General features: G+C 39.3%; 1 protein-coding gene across 8 annotated transcripts in view; it reads right to left on the bottom strand.

The window, feature by feature from the left end:
- Positions 1-483: 483 nt before the first annotated feature.
- The window catches only part of LOC103471865 (LIM and calponin homology domains-containing protein 1), a 70,730-nt gene continuing 51,063 nt past the window's right edge, over positions 484-20,150 (bottom strand). For 2 of the 8 annotated variants that reach the window (XM_081611863.1, XM_081611869.1), the window contains 19 exons: positions 18,022-18,345; positions 15,671-15,797; positions 15,388-15,545; positions 14,074-14,554; positions 10,785-11,042; positions 10,248-10,353; positions 10,034-10,131; positions 9,874-9,958; positions 9,277-9,351; positions 8,452-8,480; positions 7,412-7,525; positions 5,970-6,062; positions 5,651-5,815; positions 5,061-5,155; positions 4,500-4,655; positions 3,982-4,074; positions 3,377-3,485; positions 2,696-2,798; positions 484-2,189 (listed from right to left, as the gene is read on the bottom strand). In XM_081611863.1, coding sequence (XP_081467989.1) covers positions 2,164-2,189; positions 2,696-2,798; positions 3,377-3,485; positions 3,982-4,074; positions 4,500-4,655; positions 5,061-5,155; positions 5,651-5,815; positions 5,970-6,062; positions 7,412-7,525; positions 8,452-8,480; positions 9,277-9,351; positions 9,874-9,958; positions 10,034-10,131; positions 10,248-10,353; positions 10,785-11,042; positions 14,074-14,554; positions 15,388-15,545; positions 15,671-15,797; positions 18,022-18,345 — 2,695 coding nt within the window. In that variant the 3' untranslated portion in view covers positions 484-2,163. The remainder of the gene's footprint in view (positions 2,190-2,695; positions 2,799-3,376; positions 3,486-3,981; positions 4,075-4,499; positions 4,656-5,060; positions 5,156-5,650; positions 5,816-5,969; positions 6,063-7,411; positions 7,526-8,451; positions 8,481-9,276; positions 9,352-9,873; positions 9,959-10,033; positions 10,132-10,247; positions 10,354-10,784; positions 11,043-14,073; positions 14,555-15,387; positions 15,546-15,670; positions 15,798-18,021; positions 18,346-20,150) is intronic. The other 6 variants (XM_008421113.3, XM_008421120.3, XM_081611865.1 and 3 more) reach the window with 5 other exon arrangements.

The following is a 20,150-nucleotide window of genomic DNA, read 5'->3' as shown; positions in this document are numbered from 1 at the left end:
AAAAAATTATATATTGTTTACCAAAATCTCTTAACACAGTAAATAAGAAGTGACTAAATTACCAAAAGCCATACGCTCCCATCATTTTTTCCAGTTAGAAATTTTAAGGCAATTGATACAAAATAATTTGTCATTTTAAAATTATCTATATTAAATTGAGAACAAATATTGTTGAATCATCCCCAAGCATTAACCACATTTCCTGCAGAATCATTCTACATTTATTATACCTCAAAACTAAATGTATGCATTTTGTTCAGAAGGTCATTAAGTTTATGCACTATTTATAATAATGTAAAAGATATATGGAAAGAGGTGATGTGGATTTGTATTTTCAACACTGATGCTGCAAAAGAAAAAAAAAGAAAAATATAAGACTTTAATTTTCCAGCAAATATGAGCAAAGACTTATTCTTACATTTCCAGGACTTTCCAAATGTATATCAGCCACTTGTTTTGCAATACAAAGGAAAGAAAAATATCTTTGATTTATAATATTTATTTATAAACATACAGTAATGTAATAATAAATGCCATTGCATTTAAACATCAAATGAAACTATATTCCGAATAGTGTTCAAGGTGAATATTATACAATAAATACAGTACAGATGCAAAAAGGTTTCCGTTCCCCTACTGTTCTGTTAAAACTCTCTGGGAGAGGAGCTCCGACTCAGAGATCCTGCTATAAAAGACTCGTCTTTGATTTACTCATCAGCTAAATGAGGATTAAAAAATAAAAATACAACAGTTGGAAAATAATCCTAAAATACTGCAGATCAGAAAAAGTGAGAGATGACCCCGCAGGTGAAGCCTGTTCAGCACAAGGAAGTTTAGGCTGCTTTACTTTCATACAGCAAATCATTTGGTTTTATGCTTAAACATGCATTTTTTTCCAACACACCCACAACATATAACCAAGCTCTTAGCAAGAGTCCTAAATGTGCAGCTGGCAGGACAGGTCTTTAGTTTTAAACCAACCAAACATTGCACAGGTGCAGCTGCTGCTGGTATGTCTTCATATTACCTCTGCTGATGATAGATGTTTCAGATACAACAGATGTTTATGCTTTTTCAGGCGCAAAAATGAACTATACAGCTGAGAAATGACCAAAATAAGCCTGAATCTTACACATCAAATATCACAAACATTCAAAATGAAACCCATATTTGCCCTGCGGTACGGAGAACACACAGCATATTGTGTAACAAAGGTTTTTTCTTTTGTCATTCGCCGTTACAGCTTACAGGGCAATCAGAGGGAGATGATGAAATTGAATATGTTTGTATGAAAATAAACAGCAGTGATTAAGCAGCTAACGGTGGGATGGAGTTTGCTTTTCTGCACTTTCCCACTTTAAATTTGACCAAATCACTTGTCACGAAATGAAAATAATGCAGAAATAAGACACCATACATCTGGTGCTTTGCTTCCTGCATCATTTCCCGTTCCTAAGGCACATTAAACTGTTGGCTATACAACCAGACAGACTGCATAAGGAACAATCTGCTGCAACCAAATAGCTCACAACTCACATTATTGCCTTTAAAATAAGCCCAAATTGCTCTCCAGGTTTATATTAGAACTTAATCACATTCTTTACAGAAACAAAAGCTTTTATATGACAGTCAAGGGTGAAAAAATATTTACTTTTGTATATTTTATGTACCTGAAGGGAAAAATAGTGTTTATACCTTCAGAAAATTCAGAATGAGCTGATCTCATTTTCTGCCCTCCGACTTAGATTCTTATCCCTTGGAACAACATCAATCTTTAATCTGAAACAGATTGCATCGTATTTTTGTGATTTTTTCCAGTATGAAAAGCGGTCAGATTTTTCTCAGTGTGTTCTTTCCAATATGGCTGCCGCCTTAAAACAAACTCGCTGCATGATGAGGCATGTTTTATGGAAAGACGAGGATAAATTGAATCCAGAATTCAGTCACGTAGCAGATGACATGAACACAGAGAATATATGTTCTTGTTTTAAACATTCAACAGTTCCCAGATGTCTATTTGGCCCATATGATGCATCTTCGGTGGTCACAGAGCTGCAGAGGAAGCATACATCCCAACAGGCCGGCAGGACGTGATTGGTGGATAATCAGGTTAAAATGAGAATGAGGCTTTCTTCTGTAAACCTTGTGCTTTTCACTCGAGCGTCACAACGTGGTCGGCTGTCCGGCCGCTTCGGAGAAAAGACGAGGGAAAAGAAACCAACAATTTTAACGAGCAGAAGTTTTTATAAAAGGAATAAAAATGTTAATTTTCCAACAAAAGGTTTTGATTTAATTTTTTCATCTCCTTTCAGGCTTCCTTCTGATGCTTCGCTGAGTCTGACTTGCGTTTATTAAAGGGATACTGAGGAGATTTTTTAATAAAACACTTGTGTCTCACCAGGTTCACAGCATTTAAGTTTTAGAGAATGTCCTGATTTAAAAGTTTTAGAGAGAAACAGAATCAGTTTCCTTTAAAACACTAAATCTATGAACCAGAATTAACATATACACACCAGTTCACAGTGTGTATCCTTTTGTTAAACTTTAACAGAACTTTTAATTCGGGAACCCATATAAGGGCTATAGGCCATGGAGATGGTTAATTTGAATAATATGTTAGCTGGACAAGTAGAAACTGCAGAGATAAAAGAAAAAAAACAAAAGAAGGGGATAGAAAGAAGGTTTGGAAACTTACAGCGGGAACGAATGTAACATTGGTTGCAGTTGAGGAGTCCGTTTCTGATCCGGACGTCTGTCCCCGTGGTTGTGTCACCTAGCTGTCCTTTACACACCCCACACTAACAAAGACACAGGCGAGGAGAAAACAGCAAATATAGTTTATTCATTTATTAATACATTAAGATAAAAAACTCCATCTCAGTTCTGGAAAACATTCAACTTGTATCCACTGTAGCTCCGGCTGCACCTTGTCCTGCTGGAAGATGAACCTCCAACCTGGTTTCAAGTCTTTTCCAGCTTCTGACAGGTTTTCCTGAAACAACTCTTTACCGTTCAACCCAGACATTTACATTTCTTCACAAAACGGCTGCACTTATACTGAGATTCAAGTCAAATCTGTTTACTACTTAAGTGGCTCAGTTTCATTGACTACAAAAGCTCGCCACACTATTAGGAAGGTACTGGTTGTCTCAGTAAAAGTACACTAATGTTTGAAGTAGAAATGTGACAAAATGTGAAAAGGTTCAGAGCATATGAATAATTTTGTAAGACACTGTGCAGAAACTGTATCCAAATCAACTTCTTTAACTCTACTCATTTGATATTCAGGTTTTTGCTAGTAGGGAACAGAGAGGTCTGAATCTGTTACAGTGAATAAACCTTGTGGAGATGAAGAGCAGCTTGTGGACCAACCAACCTTAAAGCAGTGGATGTGGAAGTAGAGGCCGAGAGTCTCTATGATCATGGCTGCTCCCTTCCCCAGAGGCTGACTACAGCTGGAGCACAGCTTCTTCCCACTGACGGACCTACACATGGCAGAAGAGACGCGGTTAAGATTTTCTTCAAACCAGAATCCAGAAACAGAGTGTGTTTGTTCTATGCACTGCCCAAATCCTTTACCTGTGATTAAATTACCACCATTATCCTTCCTTTTCCTAATCTGTGTGCATTTTTTCATTTGAAACCTCATCAAAGCCTAGAAATTCAAATAGATTTGAAAACTAGAATTTATCCTGCAATGTTTTTGAATCTCCTCAACAAAATATTACAATCATTTTCTTGACATTATTGTTTCAAATAAGGAAAAAAACAACAACAACAAAAAACTTCTCCTGGACTCGACTGTTGACTCTGTCTATTTAAAATTCCAGGCAGACTGCAGGGCTGCTGCTGCAGTGCTACATGGCATGAGATGGGTGGAGGAAAGTAAAGGTGGGGGTGGGGAGGAAAGCAGAAAATGACAATGCAGAATCGAGCAGCGCCCATCCTCCTGGTCTTGGTGGGCTTTCTGAGCTGCAGTACCTGTTGGGCGGTGGGGGAAATGTGTCTGGTGCTGATGGACATGCTGCCAGGGGCTTTGATGAGCTTCTTACATTATTATCAGTGGGGCCGCACCTGGAAATGGACAGCAACATGCAACATGATGATGGCTCCCAGAAACAGCAACATGATTGGACGACACAGACGGACCACAACCAATAAAAACCACAGACACAAGAAACAGTTTTGGAAGATTTGACGGCACATTTTCGTTTAAATACAAAATTTTTTATGTTTTTATAAAACTTGACTTGTCTAAAGATGTTTTCTAAACACTTTCATGATATGCAAAGAGTTATTTGTGTGAAGGAAATTCATGGAGTGAAATACAGGCAACAGATGCCACCTGCTGGCCGTTTTTGGTTGCAACACTGGCTCCTTTAAATCAAAACGGAGGCAATTTCTTAAAACGGACACAATGTTTATGAAAAACTGAAATGAATGATTAATAAAACTGAATCAAGCTCTTTATTTCTTCTCTCTCTCAAACATTTCCACACCTTCGTTCTCCTGCAGGCCGGCTGGTTCTGGTGCTGTCAGGTCCTGTTTGCTTCATGGGTGGAGTTGAACATTTGGGGGACGTAGGAGGAAGCTTTTGGCCGTTGTGAACACTGTGAGCAAGTCTCTCTGCCTGACTGCTGTTCTGGCTCACCAAGCTGACAGAGGAAGAACAAAACAAAACAAAACTTTGATCAAAGAGCCTCATCTCCATTTATGTTCAAAGCCCAAAATAATGTCACAATCTGGACTTTATGACACAAATAGAACGAATTGGATCCTAATATTTAGGAAAAAATCTTGAGTGTTTTGACTTAAACATATTTTGAATACAAAGAAAATTCAGATTAAAATGCATTAATCTTCTTGCTAATAAAAATAAAAGCATTTCAATATAAATAAATTCATGGAAAACGTTTAAGACTTAGGAATGCATGAGTGAAGCAAATAATGACAAATTAACATCAAAGGTCAATTGAAGCAACTCGCTGAGCAAAATCAAATGATGACCAGACAGCCGCCTGAGCCACACTGTTGACTACTTTGAGTATCGGGTCACCAACCTTCTGCCGGTCTTCATGCTGTCGTCAGCAGTGCTGATGTCACTGGTTCTGTCATTTTCTTTCCTTTTCCACTCTGCACTCTCTGTGCTTCCTCTCTGAATCATAAAACAGCAGATATTTGACCAGCTAATATAACTTCTGAGAGTTTATTTCTATACATTTCAATCACTAAACTAGAATAGTTTTAATAGTTTTAGCTCTAGAGCTTAAAGTATCATATTAACAGCATAATCTTGGATTCTTTATCACAAACCAAGACAAAGTAATACATAATTATATAATAGAAGGAAAATGATACATGATTCTAAGATCTCAAAAGTGTGGCATGCATTTTTATTCAGCGCCTTTGAGTTAATGTGTTGTAGAACCACTTTGTCCTACAATGACATCTGCAAATCCACTCAGGTAAATCACCTCTTCCTTTTATTTCAGTCGTGCTACTTTGTGTTAGTATGTAACAAATTCATAATAAAATACATTAAGGTTTGCAGTTTTAACTGGAAGAAATAAAAAGTATGTGTACAAATTACATCACAACATGGGACAAACAAAACAGAAAATCCATAAAACATAATGAATAAGTTCCTCACAGACTGCCTCTCCAGTAGCTCCTGTTTTCGTTCCCAATCTGCCAGCGAACGCACAATCGTGCCCTGTGGCTCAGAGGTGGAGGAGAGCCCCCCTCGGCTGGGGGAGGGCAGGGCTGAGGAGCGGGGCGTCAGAGGCATCACAGTCTCCTCCAGTATCCGACGCTCCTGTTGGGAAGGAGAAAATCCCAAACCAAACACCGACATAAACACAGTAGGTTGGTTTATAAATCTAAAATGGTCACAGAAACATAGTTAGTATGCTGTAACATGTGTAACAGCTAATGCATGTGCAAACACACACACATGTACGCACACACACCTCCTCATGATACTTCCTCTCCTCCTCCGCCACCTCCCTCTGTGCTTTTTCCCACTCCTCCTTCAGTTTCTCCTGCTCAAGCTGGTACTTCTCCTGTCACCATGGCAACAGACACATGACATACAGCAGACAGCCAAGGTATAGTGAAAACCTGAACTTTGTGCAGGTGGATGTTTGGGCCGAAAAACAGAAAAGATGTGCACAACTGGCTGGCACAGCCTTCACTTTTAAAAAACGTTTCATTTTTAGTTTTCTAAAACTACTGACTTTCTAACCATAAAATAAGGAAATTAATACGACAAAAAAAAAGCTTTAAGCCTGCATTTTTATTTTCTTCACGTAGACATGTGCCTGTTAAGCATCAAATGAAAGATCAGAACGCAGCAAATGCCCAGCAGAAAACAGACAATACCAAAGCATGCAGAAGCCGATAAGCACAGAGTTCCTTCACAATTATCTTTTGAAAACTTGCTTTATATTTTTCATAACTTTAGACAAAATTGCCAGAAAAGACAAATCATCTTCCTGTCATGCAAATGTGTGCAGGAACCCCAGAGAGTTAGAGGAATTGTCAACATTTATAATGGAGTAAGACTGGAGCACAAAGACGAAACACAGTGAGGAGGTGGAAAGCAAACTGATGTGTCAGGCATTCGTCCGTTTGAGCAGATGTCCTCACAAACAACCAGAAAGGAGTGTAATCTGTTTTTAAGACACAGGTGAACGCCGTCAGTAACAGACCTCACTCCTTTGAATGTCTAAACATGTGCAGACTACAGATGCTCATTGGCTGAGGAGGGAGAGAGGGACCGGGGCAGCAGCAACAGCAGCCACGTTGGACAAACACTCCGCCTTTTGTGTTTGCATGAGATGGAGACGGTGATGGAAGACGACCAAAGCAGGGCTTCTTCCACTGTGCAAGCTCGCCATCTAGTGGCTCAAGTGAGCATAGGGGAGTTGAGATTTGCTTAATAACAAAAATATGTCGGGGAGGAAAAAGCAATGAAGTGCAGTTAGTCCTTCTGTGACTGCATTAGATGAGTAGTGTGATAAATAAACCATCCCAGACAAAAATATGCTCTTAACAACCAGCTAAATGACTTCTGAGTGGATTCTGTGGGTTTGTCCAAACAAAAAGTCTGATGAAACTAAACTCACTCTGTTGGTCTGATTCCAGTTACCTAAATTTAATAACTGGGAGAGTTAGATCTAATATTCTCTCACTTACTTTGTATTTGCTTATTTTTCTGCTTTTCTTACTCAAACCTGTAAGATACTGAAACTCTACACGTTTCCAGACGGGACAGAAAACCTGAGATAGACACTTCCTGCACCTCAGACTCACTGTTGGTGCTGTGCTCTGTCTACCAAGCTCCAAGACAAACTAAGTCTGGCCTTGCACACTCATGCGCCATGCTTTCCCCTGCGTGGTTGCCATGTACCTGCAGCATGCGCTCCTGCTCTTGCTGCCACCTTTCCTGACGCTTTCGCTCCTCATCCGGGTCCCAAGACCAGCGGTCTCCCCGCCTGGCCTTGGCCAACACCGGGACTGACACCTGATAGGCCCACACACGTATACACACAGGTCAACATGCACAAACACACGACAGATACATGCACACGTCGATGTCACACATAACCCATTCACATGGACCCCGATGTACACACACATCCACCACAGAAAAAAAGAAAGGAGAAGGGAGGAGACAGAAATATTTGGTCTACCACAACAGCACTACTCCATTGCTAGCCAAAGGACGCCTACTAAGGAGAGAGAAGACAGAGAAAGAGAGCTGGAAGTGAATAAAAAAGGAAAAAGCAGACTCAGCCATCAACTGCAGCATCCTCATCTGGCATGCTACATCAACAGCTCTGAGTGAGCTTCAGTAATTAGCTCAGTACCATTCAGTGCGAGAACAACCAAAGGCTAAGCTAAAAATGAGCAAAAAACGGGCATGATCTACAAAAAAGAAAAGAAAAAAGGAAAAAAGGAAAATGTTGACATTTGCATCGCTATGTAGTAGGATGGGGCTGCTTTGTTTATGGAAAATTTAGTAAAAGTTTTACGTAGGTTTAGATTTTTGGAGAAGGTTTATTTCATTTGAATCAAAGGTAGAACCAAAATGTTTGGTGAAACCACACAAGTTCAACACAAAGGCTGCAAAAACGAACAGCGCAAACATGGGAATAAAAATACCTGATAACATTTATGCATTCACTTCATATACACATGAAGTATTTTTAAACAACTTTACTACCAAAAAAAAGTATCACAGCCAATTTAAAATGTTAAAGATGGTCTTTTCTACAAACAGAAGCCTGATCAAAAGACTAATAATCTTCCAAATCTCTGCTCTAGTGTAGCTGCATTAGCAAGTCGAGTCAAATCTCCGTTTCTACTAAAACTGCAGCGTTCGGATCTCTAGCACAAAGTATCAGGCCTGAAGAGAAGCAATGTGAGCTCAGCAAACCAGTTACTCACATTTCCATGTCGATCTTTCTCTGCAGCTTCTGGAAACAAAAGGAACAAATGAAGAAAGTCAAGTAATATTCTCGATACAAAGTGATGGGACAGATGTTTACAAAACATCATATGGGGTGAAAAACAAAAAGAAGATATATTATGAAAGCAATACATGATTTTTATTAGACTATAACTTATGTAATATCACTTATGTTATGCTTATTGTTAACCCCAAAATATTTGGATCAGAGCCTAAAATTAAATTCATTTTTAAACTAGAGGAATGCGCCTACACAAAATATAGTTATAATTATTATTATTGTTATTATTTTCAGATGCCATTCAGGAATTTTATGGGAAATGGATATGGAAAGCAAGAGGGTTATGGAAGATGGCAGATATTTTTTCTTGCTGAAGGACCCAGTAATTACCACTTTTTCTCATTATTCTATGAAAATGAAAGACTTTTCTAAATTTTGCTGTTTCAGAATATTCTTCTGCAATTAAAAATGACATTAATTCAATGTTTTCTTGTCAGGACGAGGTTTGCACAAATTCAGCACTCAGACTTGAACCTGTATGTAGTTCAATGTAGGTGTGATCATACTGTTAAAGCTTATTTAATACAAGTCAAATGCTGCTGGTTTTTGTGGAGAAACCAGTAATAAACACTGGTTTATTACCGTTTTGCTGTCAAAAGTTGGTTATCAGCTGATCAGTCAGGACACTCAGTAACATGCAAAAGCAGTTCAAACAGAAAGCTTCAGAGATACCTCACAAAGTAAAAGGATGAGGGAAAAGTGTAGAGCAGAATGTCAGACCTCCACCAACACAGAGGTTTACCTGGCGGAGCGAAGAACTCCCAGCGTGACTTAGGGTTGCTGGAGGACTGCAGGGACCTGACACTGATCTCAAACTCTACAGCAAAATGATACAAATACGTGGATGGAAGAAAAACAGGGAATGTGGGAGAGAAGGAAAACAGGGAAGGAAATAATGAGGGACAGGATAGATGTGAAAATCAGGAGCTGAACCAGACAACCTGAGACTTTAAGTCAAACCGGGGAAAAGTTCTGTATTTTTACTTGTATGGTAGATTTAGTAGAACTTTAGTTAGTAATATGTAGACTCTTGGTATTAGGATGTATGCTTTATTTTGTTTTAATATATTTTAGCTGGCCAAAAACAGTTATCTGAATGTTTTGGTTTTAAAAGGCTTTAAAATGTCCTATTGCTACAGATTAAAATCTGTATACAACTAAGAAGTGACTACAAAAGGTTGTGATCAGTCATTTTATCTTATGTAAGCAGAAAAAGGGAAGTGCTGAAAAGCTAAAAGAAAAGCAGCGAACAAAACTGACATGACAATCAAACTTAGAATATAAGGAGGGATGGAAAAGAAGCAGCTGACTATGTTTGGACTTCAGGACATGAATTCACCTGATGACGTTTCCCTCAAAGGGTTATGTCCGAGCGATCCGGGTGCAGCCGGACTCGTTGCAGTCTCCGCTGCCTGAAAAGACTCCTGACAAGAGGAAACTCTTACCTACAAGCTGGTTTACAATGACTTCTGATATAATGGCCGCTGAATTTCTCTTACCGTTGATGTTATGGCCGGGTCGTTTGGTGCGTTTACCTCAGTTGGGAGAATCTGCAGTACGTTCCCTGTGAACTGTTCAGTCTTCTCCGATTTAGCTTCTGGAGGACAATACAAACAAAATTCTAGAAATCATAGTTTTACACACAAAGAAAAATAGCCTATAAACAGGAAGCATGCTACTTAGGGCCTCAGCATTTTAGTGTGTTGCTAAGACCTGCAGGTGGCGCTTTCTGAGCTGCAGTAGTCGACTTTTCTTCCTGTTGAGCAGCATCTTTCCGGCCTCCCGTCTCCACAAAGCTGTCCTCTGGCTGCTTTAGCTCCTGTAATGGTCACAGATGGTTTACTGTCTGGATGAAAGACTGAGTCAGCAGACTGACATTCCTGTAGTGAAGGAGGAAAGTGTTGCTTTCTAGAGTTCCAACCAAAACAGTCAGATGCCAGGAATTATTGGGCAAAGTTCCAGGGATAGAACAAGAAAATTAAAGAAATGTAATAGTTATAATAATAACCTCTGGTCTCAAATCAAAAGCATGTCTTTGCAGGAATGTTGTGAGATTTAAAGTGTTTTGTGCCAACAGGGCCTGTTTCCATAGAAACTGAACTGATGCAGCACATTTGAGCTTTGCTGACTGGATTCAACAAGTCATTCTTTCCACCACAGCAAGTTGTTTGACATAACTTAGCCGCCTGCCAATGCTTTCAAAGTATCATTATTATTTGGTGTATAAATCATAAACATCCTGAATCTGACCTCCGGAAGAGAAGTGGGTCGAGTGGGAGTGGGTGAACCCTCAGAGACTGAGGCTGCCTCCATGCTGCTCTGTCTGCCGCTGGTTTTTGTTGACACTGGACTTCCTCTTTCGGGGGAGGCGGGCGGACTGCGAGCGGGTGATGGGGGGGCATCTGGAGACGCCTGGAACAGGGGAGGGGAGTCCCTTTCTTTGCTCTCCGACTTCATGGAACTGGGATCATTTCTGATGTCGCCGTTTACTCGTAGCAAACTGTCCGCCTGCATAGCAACAGCACAGAGTTAGCAATAATTCCTACTTATTATGACCATAAAACTATTGGCTGTGAGGCATCAGATTTGATTTTACTTACTATGTAGTACTTTGCAAACATTTTCCTACTCCTTGGTCTTTTTGTTAGATTTTGTCACATTACAACCACAAACAACCATGTATCTTATTGGGATTTTATGCACCAGACAAATACAAAGTACAGGAAAATTAAGTGGAAGGAAAATCATACATTGTTTTAAAAATTGCTTACAAATAAAAATCTGAAAAGTGAGATGCGTTTTTATTTCAGTCACTACTTCACACAGTCACCCTTTGCAGGATGAAAACATGAATAAACTGTGATGTTAACTATTTTTACAGCCTCTAAATGTTTTTCTTCCACCATTGGCCTTTATTTACCTCCACCAGAGTTACCATGGGGCTCCTGACTGCTTCTCAGGTAGAGAACCACGTTTCTGAGGAATTCCTAGATTGCATCTACTAAGATTAAATCACACGCAGCTGGAATCCATTTACAAATAGCTGTCTTCTCATCATAGTTGGTCAAACTGGATTTACATTAGAGTCGACAGAGTAAAGTGGGTTTTACTCACTTTTAAGAATTCTACTTGTGAAAAGTTTTTACAGCTTTCCTTCACAGAATGTTTTTAAGTCACATAAAATCCCAATTAAATAGGTTTAAGTTTGTGATTTAAAAAAGGCAGAATCTGAAAATGTTAATGGACTGATATATTTTTAGCACTGTATTTTTCTGTTGGTTGAATTTTCACAGCTAAAAATCAGCAATTTATGACAAATAAAAAATGCAAATAATTAAAGTCTAAAAACCCTTCATTCCTTCTCATTATGAACCTCACTTCTGTTAGTTATTAGCTGTTCATCTGCTGAAAACACCCTGCTGGCCTCTGCTACAAAGAAGCTCTAATATATGTGTGAGGAGCTCCCAGTGAGCGGTAACTTAAGACACGGTGCCGGAGCCGGCTGAATGCAGCCTCTCAGTCGGCCCCCTCTTCCTCCACCTCCTCATCCCTGTCCTTACAGCCTGTGTGGGCACTCATTGTCCGCTGGGAGCCCACTTCACATTGAGAGGGGTCCTACTTGTCAACTTCTTAAGTCAATAGCGAACAGAGGGCTCCATTCAAGATGGGACTCCTGACAAGAAATTCCAGAAAAAGTGCCCTGCTGCATTTGGATCTGGTAATACCTTGCATCTCCCTTTACACCACTCCACAATGCAAGAGCTCATTTTAAATATTCCTTTTGCTCATTTTTTGCCAGAAGAAAGGGGAATGGATCCCTTTAAGGGTGAAATTGGAACATTTCACGCTTTCTAAAGTGAGGGGAGGTTTTGGGTTTTCATACACACCAGTCACTCATCACAATGGCGGTTCTGTGACATTTTAATGTAAATGTTAAGACAGTGGTCCCCAAACTTTTTCCTGTGAGGGCCACATAACTTCTCCCTTGTCTGCTGGGGGCCGGAGTCAGTTTGTAACAGAAAAAGTGTGACGATTGCAGGAGTGCCTAAATGTAGAAATATATTGTTTTCCAGAAAGCACAATCAAATAACCCTCTCCGGGTTCTTCACAGAAAAAATCCAGGAAGGATTATAGTCCATATTATCCGAACCGGACTATAAGCCACAACGCCAAAGAAACTTTCCAAAGACATCTGATCTGTTTCTGACTCATTTTGCTGTTTGTGGGCTCTGTGTTGGCGCAAGTAACCAGACTTCCAATGATTCACTTCCTGCTAAAGAGCCCCCTGGTGGTTGAAGAAAAATCCGCATATAAACGGCTTGTAGTCCGGAAAATACGGTAAATGAAAAAAAATATAAATGCTCTTTGATATTGTTCAGAGGGCTGGACCAAATGTGGAGGCGGGCCGAATCCGGCCCGCAGGCCGTAGTTTGGGGACCCCTGTGTTAAGAGATCTCCAAAGGGAAGAAGAGCAACAACACTTACAGTCACTCATGTAAAGTTTACCCACTAAAGATAAAATGCCAGATTTTTTTATGATGCAAAATATTAGTAATCATCAACTAATATAGCAGTTGATTAAACAAAGAGGCCATTCGTTTAAACAACAACACACTCAGAAGTAATTTAGCCAAGACTTTACAAAAAATACACATATTTTGCATTTATGATAAAAACAAAAACACCTTTGTCTGTAAATATGTTCTGTCCAGAACTCCACAAGTGGTTCAAATTTAGCAAAACGCATCAAATTAACTAAGCACATTTTGCTACCTAATTATTAATCAGTTATTCCAAACAATAATCACCAGATCAGCCTTACACTGTGCTGATGCTAATTCAAGCAGAAAGAGTTGAGCTTTTCACATGTTTGAGCTTTTTTTTTTGCTGCAGATGCATCTTCTGCTACACATAATCAGCCTTTCATTAAAGGAAGATTGTTATTGCATTTTTGCCATAATGTGTTTTTTTTTTTATTAAAAAAAAGGAATGGAAGTTTTTGTTTACTTACATAGTTATTCTAATGTATAGAAAAGACTAATAGGATAAAAAAAGTTGGCACATTCTAGACTTTACATTTAACCACTTAATTTTCAGAATAATTGATAGAATAATCAATTATCATTCGCTGCAGTCTTATTATGAAACACGTGTTCTGTACAATTCAACTAGAATACAAACAAACCTGTTACCATAACACTTTCAGGATTTTTTCTCATTCCAAAAAATATTTATCTGAACTGAACAGGAGCTATTTCACATTAGTTGTGGACAAAAATGTGAAATTATAAATCATAGCCTCAGTTTTTACCTCACAAACACATTAATATAGTGTGTAAACTTTCAAAGGCAACTGCACCCTGATCATAGTTCTCCTAATTGAATATGTACATTTGATCAGAGCTTTATCGTTATGAAAATAATTTAGAGAAGTTTAAGAGAGGTCAAGATGAATAGTCTGAAAGCAGTAGTTAATTTTTTTAAAGGTTCATTTAAATGTAACCTTAAATATGTATGTAACTCACACATCCTGTCTCACCTTGCTATTCCATTTTTCATCAGCCGACAGTCGGGGCTGAAAGTAAGGCTTTGGTGTCAGCAAAGGCACTGGTTTGGGTGACAGGGCCCGGGTGGACGGTGGTTCAGAAGAGCGGGAGCGGATCTGAGGCCGCTGGTGTGAGCTCCAGTCTTTGGGAAACTCTTCAATCTGTGCCTCCAGCATGGACTTAAACCGTGGCGCCGGCGCAGATTGCTGCCGCAGGTACCTCAGTGGCCCCTCAGACGGTTCGTCGAAAGGGTCCGGAGTCGTGGGAGAGGAGGAGAGCGAGAGGGAGAAGGGCGAGGTGGGAAAGGAGGGGTCGGCCGACACGCTGCGGTCCAGAAGCTTGGGCAGCTGCAGGCGCTCCAGGATGGCCTCGCTGATGGAGAAACGCTGGGCGTAGCGCTGGAGGATGGCCGACGCCTCCTCTGGAGTTCTGGCTTTCCGGTACGCCTCCCGCAGCTCCTCCTCACGCCGCTCCCTGACAACAGGCAGACATTTTCAAGCTGATTGAAATCAATTTGTCATTCAGAGTCAAAAACAAACATCTTTCATTTTACTATCTTGATTTTCTTTACTTGCTATGGCCAGCATTAAAGCTGCAGTATGTGACTTTTAAACAAATATATATATATTTTTCATATTTATTAAAACTGTCACTATGTTGTAACAGTTTGGTATATGACACATGATCAATGTAAAAAGTTCATCTGCCTTCTCCCAGTGCCAACTAGAAAGAAACAGGAAAATGGTCTTAGCGCTGTCAATCACCCTCCGTGTAGCGGAGGCTGCAGTTTCTTCCTGATAGCAGAACCTGTCGTGAATGCTAAAGCAAGTCAGCATGGTCACTGATGATAGTGGTCTTCCTATAAAGGTAGGCTGTTCCTCAGCCATTAGCACACCGAGCAGTGAGTACATGATTGACGACGCTAAGACCCTCCTCTTGGCTCTGATTGGTTGTTTTGTTCGGGAGCAGTGCATTTCTTCAGACAATAATTCAGGGAGGCGGTGATAGATTTTTTTTCACATATTATCTGTCTCATATTATACTCTAACTACATAGTGATAGTTTTAACAAAATGTGACTTTTTAATATTTTTTTAAAGAAAAGTTATAAACTGCAGCTTTAAGCCCTTTAACAGTTAATTTATTTATGTTGGTCTTTAAGTGATGGCCTTAAGTCAAATTCACCTGAATGTGTGAAGCCCATATTACAGTACATGAAAGGTTTTTTGCATATGGATGTGTTGATCACTTTGGTAACTGATTTTGTTCAGATGTCAAAGTGTTCAATGTGTTGTGGACGTCACCTACTTGTCCTCCACAATTTCTCTGTAGGTTTTGATGCTTTTTCTTCTTTGAGAGATGCAGCCGTCTCCTGACATCAGTTGCTCCATCATTTTCCTCTCCTCCTCTTTTTTGATCAGATCCTGAGAGACACTCCTCCTCCTATTTTTCCATCGGGCCAGGTCCTGACAGGCACATAAAAAAAAAAGAAATACAGATCAGATACAACATGCCCAGCAGCTTGAAGGAAGAAATATTTCTGCAAACTTGCAGAAAAAATGGTGAAAAGAGAGGAGACTAATGCATTTACTTCCTGCCAGTGATTCTCGTCTTCTTTTATTCTGTTGTACTGGTTGTGCATCAGCTCATGACGAATGTGACTGTGCGGCTGCAGGATGGCCTCGTTTTCACCACGCATGTCGATCATACTCAAACTCCTAAGTGAGAAGGTGAAACAGAGATGATGCATAATGGAGGAACATGGCTTTAGTATTGTGTAATGATATGGTTTTATTGAGAAACCAATCAACAGTTGCAGAATTCAGTCGTTTTTTTTAGCTTCATCTGGAAATTTTGAAGTGTTTTTTCACATTATTTTCTATTCAAATCTACAATGTTGGCTCATATTTGCCTTTGCGACCCCAAAACAGGAGCAGCCAAAGTAAAGGAAAGCCAGCCTTCTTTTATAGAACCAAACATTTGTGCTCATTCTTCAACTCATAGCAAAAAGTTGCAGTTTTATAAACTTTCATCTTAAAATAACTTTTCTGAATCCAGCAGCAGAAGGCAAAACATGCAACTGGCTGAAGCACAAGGGATGAGCCAAGTCTGTTCCAAAGCAAAACATGGATCACAGGCCACAAGAGAATGCATATGGTCATCATTTTTAATCACAGCAAAGCATTTTTACTCTCCAGACTGATTTAGTCCAAACAGTAAACTTACAGTTTGAAGTAACGATTTGTGATTGAAGTGAAACAATCTGAAGTAGCCTAAACTTTACTGGCTCTACTAGTTCAGTTCTACCTCAATCAAACAAGCTAAATTATTGTCACCATAATGGTAAATGTTTTTGTCTTTTTTGTCTCCATTTTTAAACAGTAAAACTGTGTTTAACAGTAACTCAGACACAATGTTGGATTTTAACTAGTTTATACAACCCCTTAACCCTCACCCCTGGAAAATGCAATGGAAAAACGGCACACGGGCGTTCTGCTGCATGTTAAGGGGATAAGAAATATAAAGAGCTGTTGATTATAGGAACATTTTTTGTAATGTTGCATCACAATTTTGCTTAATATATCTCTAAATATGATACATTTTTTCAGTCCAGGTAAGGGTACAAACTTCTGCACAGTCTAGTAATCTAGACCGTTTTATGATAGAATGACAGCAGGGAAAAATTTAATTACAATGAATAAATATGTACAAAAATAAGAATCTAGGTTTGATGAGGAATCCAGAGTTATTTTCTCAATAACATCTGGAAGAATGTGTGGAAAGAGTTAAAGTACAATCTGTAAGACTCCAAATGCATGAAGAAAAGACGGAAGAAAAAAAAACCTCATACAAAACAAAAATCCAATTCTGGCAATAAATGAGAAATGAAATGAGCCACAAACTGGAACCACTCAAATGTTGAAAAAGCAGCTTACTGTGGATAATCTGACAAATTATCAGAGTGGCTGAAAACACAGTGAGCATGAAAAGACAACACAATGACCAATGAACACAACACTGAAGAAACAAATATTTTCTCATGCAAATATACGGAAAATTAAATGTCTGAGTGTTAAATGACAGGTAATATTCCAGATTAAGAAAAACGAGGATTTGTTTGATAAATTACCTTATATTAAAATATAAACTAAACACAAGAGGGCAGTGTTATCCAACATACAAAATTGCAGCAACGCAAAGCAAAGCAAAACAAAGAGCAAGAAGAAAAGGTGCATTTCGCAAAGAGAAGCCAACTAAGGAAAGCTCATGCGTCTTTAATAAGCACGAGCAGCTGAAAAGTTCCTCTCAGTGACCACTTATGAACTCGAGTATAACCATAAAGTTTCTCTCTTCTCTTTCTTCAATGCAGCTGCTGCTGTTATGTTGGAGTGGTGTGAAAGAAAGCGTGGCTTGTGGTCAGGGGAAACTAAATTTAGAGAGTAATCAAAACCAAACCCAGATAGTTTTCTGCAGCGTTTGTTTACCACATGGTGCAATCCAGAAAAACATCAATAAACCAAAAGATTTTGGTAGGACATCTACCTAGAATGTGCCTCAAAATAGTTCCATGCGTATCAATGTGCAATAAATAAATCAAACAATTAGTTCCCCAATTGGATGCCCTCAAAAAAAATAAAAAGGCAGCATCTTTGTCTGCTTCTTTAAGCAAAAGAAATTGAGAAAATTTGAATTTATTTTCACATTTTCATGCATTGCTTGATCATTTAATCATTTAGAAAAGCATTTCTGATCCCGGTTTATGCAGATAATATCATGCACTATTTAAGTCATCATCCAGTCAAAGCAGTGCACACCGAGGTCAACATCATGCTGATAGAGATTCCGCTCCAGGATCATCGTTCCGACAGATCCCTCAGATAAAAGGCAAATCAAGGAGTTGGAGCCCAAAGCATCAGAGTTTGATAAAATGACTCGGCTCACATTGCTGGAAGACTATGGCCCAAACAAGATTTCTCTTCCTTTGCTTCTTCTTCGTCACTCCTTCCCTTCAATCCGCCTGCATCGGTTGCTCCTGCAGCAGCTAAAGAGGTTGCCATGGCAGTGGGCACAGGAAGGAACTCAGAGGAAGCATATTTGGGTGAGGTCAGCATTCGACAGGCCCGTTTATCATCTCCATCTGCACCTGCACATCCCGCATCCTCCTGGTCTGTTGTGGTCGGACGTTTCCCAGCACGGCTGGTAGCGCTGGGTGACAGGGCCGCCAAGTACTGGAAGAGCTCCTCTGAGCACGAGCGAGCTGGAATACTGCAGAAAGCAAAGCAAACTGAAGCGCTTGGCTGCCTCGTATCTCCCTATATAATCAGACAACATTCCTCTGGAGCAGCCTGAATGTGGAACGGTTGTGAGGTCATAAATCAGAGAAGACGCGGCATGCTAACAGATCTGTTTAGAGCAGCTGGGTGCAAAAACAGCCAAACCCAAAAACGCTTCAAGTCTTTTTATCGTTTTGTCACTGCTTCGTGATCAGCTGCTTTGTTGGTAGATTTTACTGGACTGTAAACTACAGCGTGCAGAGAGAAAGAGGCCAGCTGCTGGCAGGGAGAAGAACGGCCTTCAGTCCCAATCTGCTCGGGGTCAGGGACGGAAGAGGACCTCATTTCCTCACATCCTGAGGGCGGGTCACATGTGCAGACTGTTTTTGAGTATGTTTTGATACGTGTACACATGCAGGACAGTTTTGCGTGTATGGCTCGTTGTTTAAACGTGCACACATGTTTCTTTGATGGTAGTTTTAATGAAGAGATTAAAACTAATCTACTGGAATGTACACGGAAAATATTTTCTCTTGATTCTTGAAAATGTTATTATCAAAACTTGCCCTGAAAACACATTTACATCCACTCCAAACCTTTTCACGCTTTGCAACATTGCAGCCCCTCCTGAGCCAATACAGTAAGAACACAGTTGGCTACTGTTACATATATTTTGGGATTTGTCTCTACCACCTTAGGATATCTACAACCTGAAATTTCAGCATTATTTGTTACTATGGATGATATTTATGGATGTCAGAGTTCATATGAATAGCTCACTTTTTTGATTTGTATTTTTTTTTTAAAAAAGAAGAAAAATTACGCAAAATTATCCTTACTTTTGACAATTATGCACTACTTTGTGTTGGTCAAATAAGTAAAATACCTAAAAATGCATTAAAAATTGTGATTGTAAAAAGGCAAAGTGTGAAAAAGTTCAAGTAATATGAAACCATTTTCAAATCATCTACTTTTGGCAAAACTGAAGGCTTTGAAACTAAACATGTGATGTTCAAATATAAATATCTAAGAGCTTCATGTAGGAGCTTTGTATAAAATCCTTAAAACCTGCAGGGTCTTTGGAAAACACACATTCTTAAAATGTTGAGAATCAACCAAAGCCATAACATCTGTGCCAAATTGACAAAAACAAAAGGGAAAATGAGGGATGTGACGCACAATAACAAACCAAAAGGACTGAATGAAATGTTGAACTTTCTAGAAAAAAAACTACAAAAACACAAGATAAGGCTGGATTATGATACAACCTAAGGCTTAAAATTTAATTTTCAAGAAATAAACACTGCCAATCCTAGAACAAGCAAGAAATGATGAGAACTGAAATAAAAACCACATTGTGCCTTGACAATTGATAAGGCTCCTCTTGTTCCTTAAAACTTGAAGTATAATTTACGGCCTCTGGGTGGCCAGATAGGTGCACACTTAATCTGGTTCAATAAAGGAAAGGCAGTTCAGGACGGTGTGTCCTAACCAGCTTTAAATGTGCTCAGAGCCTTGTTAGCTTACAGTTGAGCTGTAGAAAAGGAGCGATGGTGTAAAATCTGATCTGATAATTACAGTGCCAAAGTGTAAAAGGGTCAGATTAAAGCACCAGCTGTAAAGTTGGAACTGTTTTCTAAGGATGAGAACCATTCATTGTTATGTTTATGAATAACCTTGAACATCATTTCAGAAAATGTGGCATCTGCCAACAATTAAAATGAATGGAGGAGAGATATTCTGAAACTGACACTGTTAAGATGATACTCAGCTGAAATAAACAGTTGCTTGAACCGA

This window comes from Poecilia reticulata, chromosome 10 (genome assembly GCF_904066995.2).
Source record: "Poecilia reticulata chromosome 10, P_reticulata-male-v2, whole genome shotgun sequence".
NCBI lineage: Eukaryota > Metazoa > Chordata > Actinopteri > Cyprinodontiformes > Poeciliidae > Poecilia > Poecilia reticulata.
The sequence above is the reverse complement of the archived record's forward strand: the minus strand, read 5'-3'. Positions and strand labels throughout refer to the sequence as shown.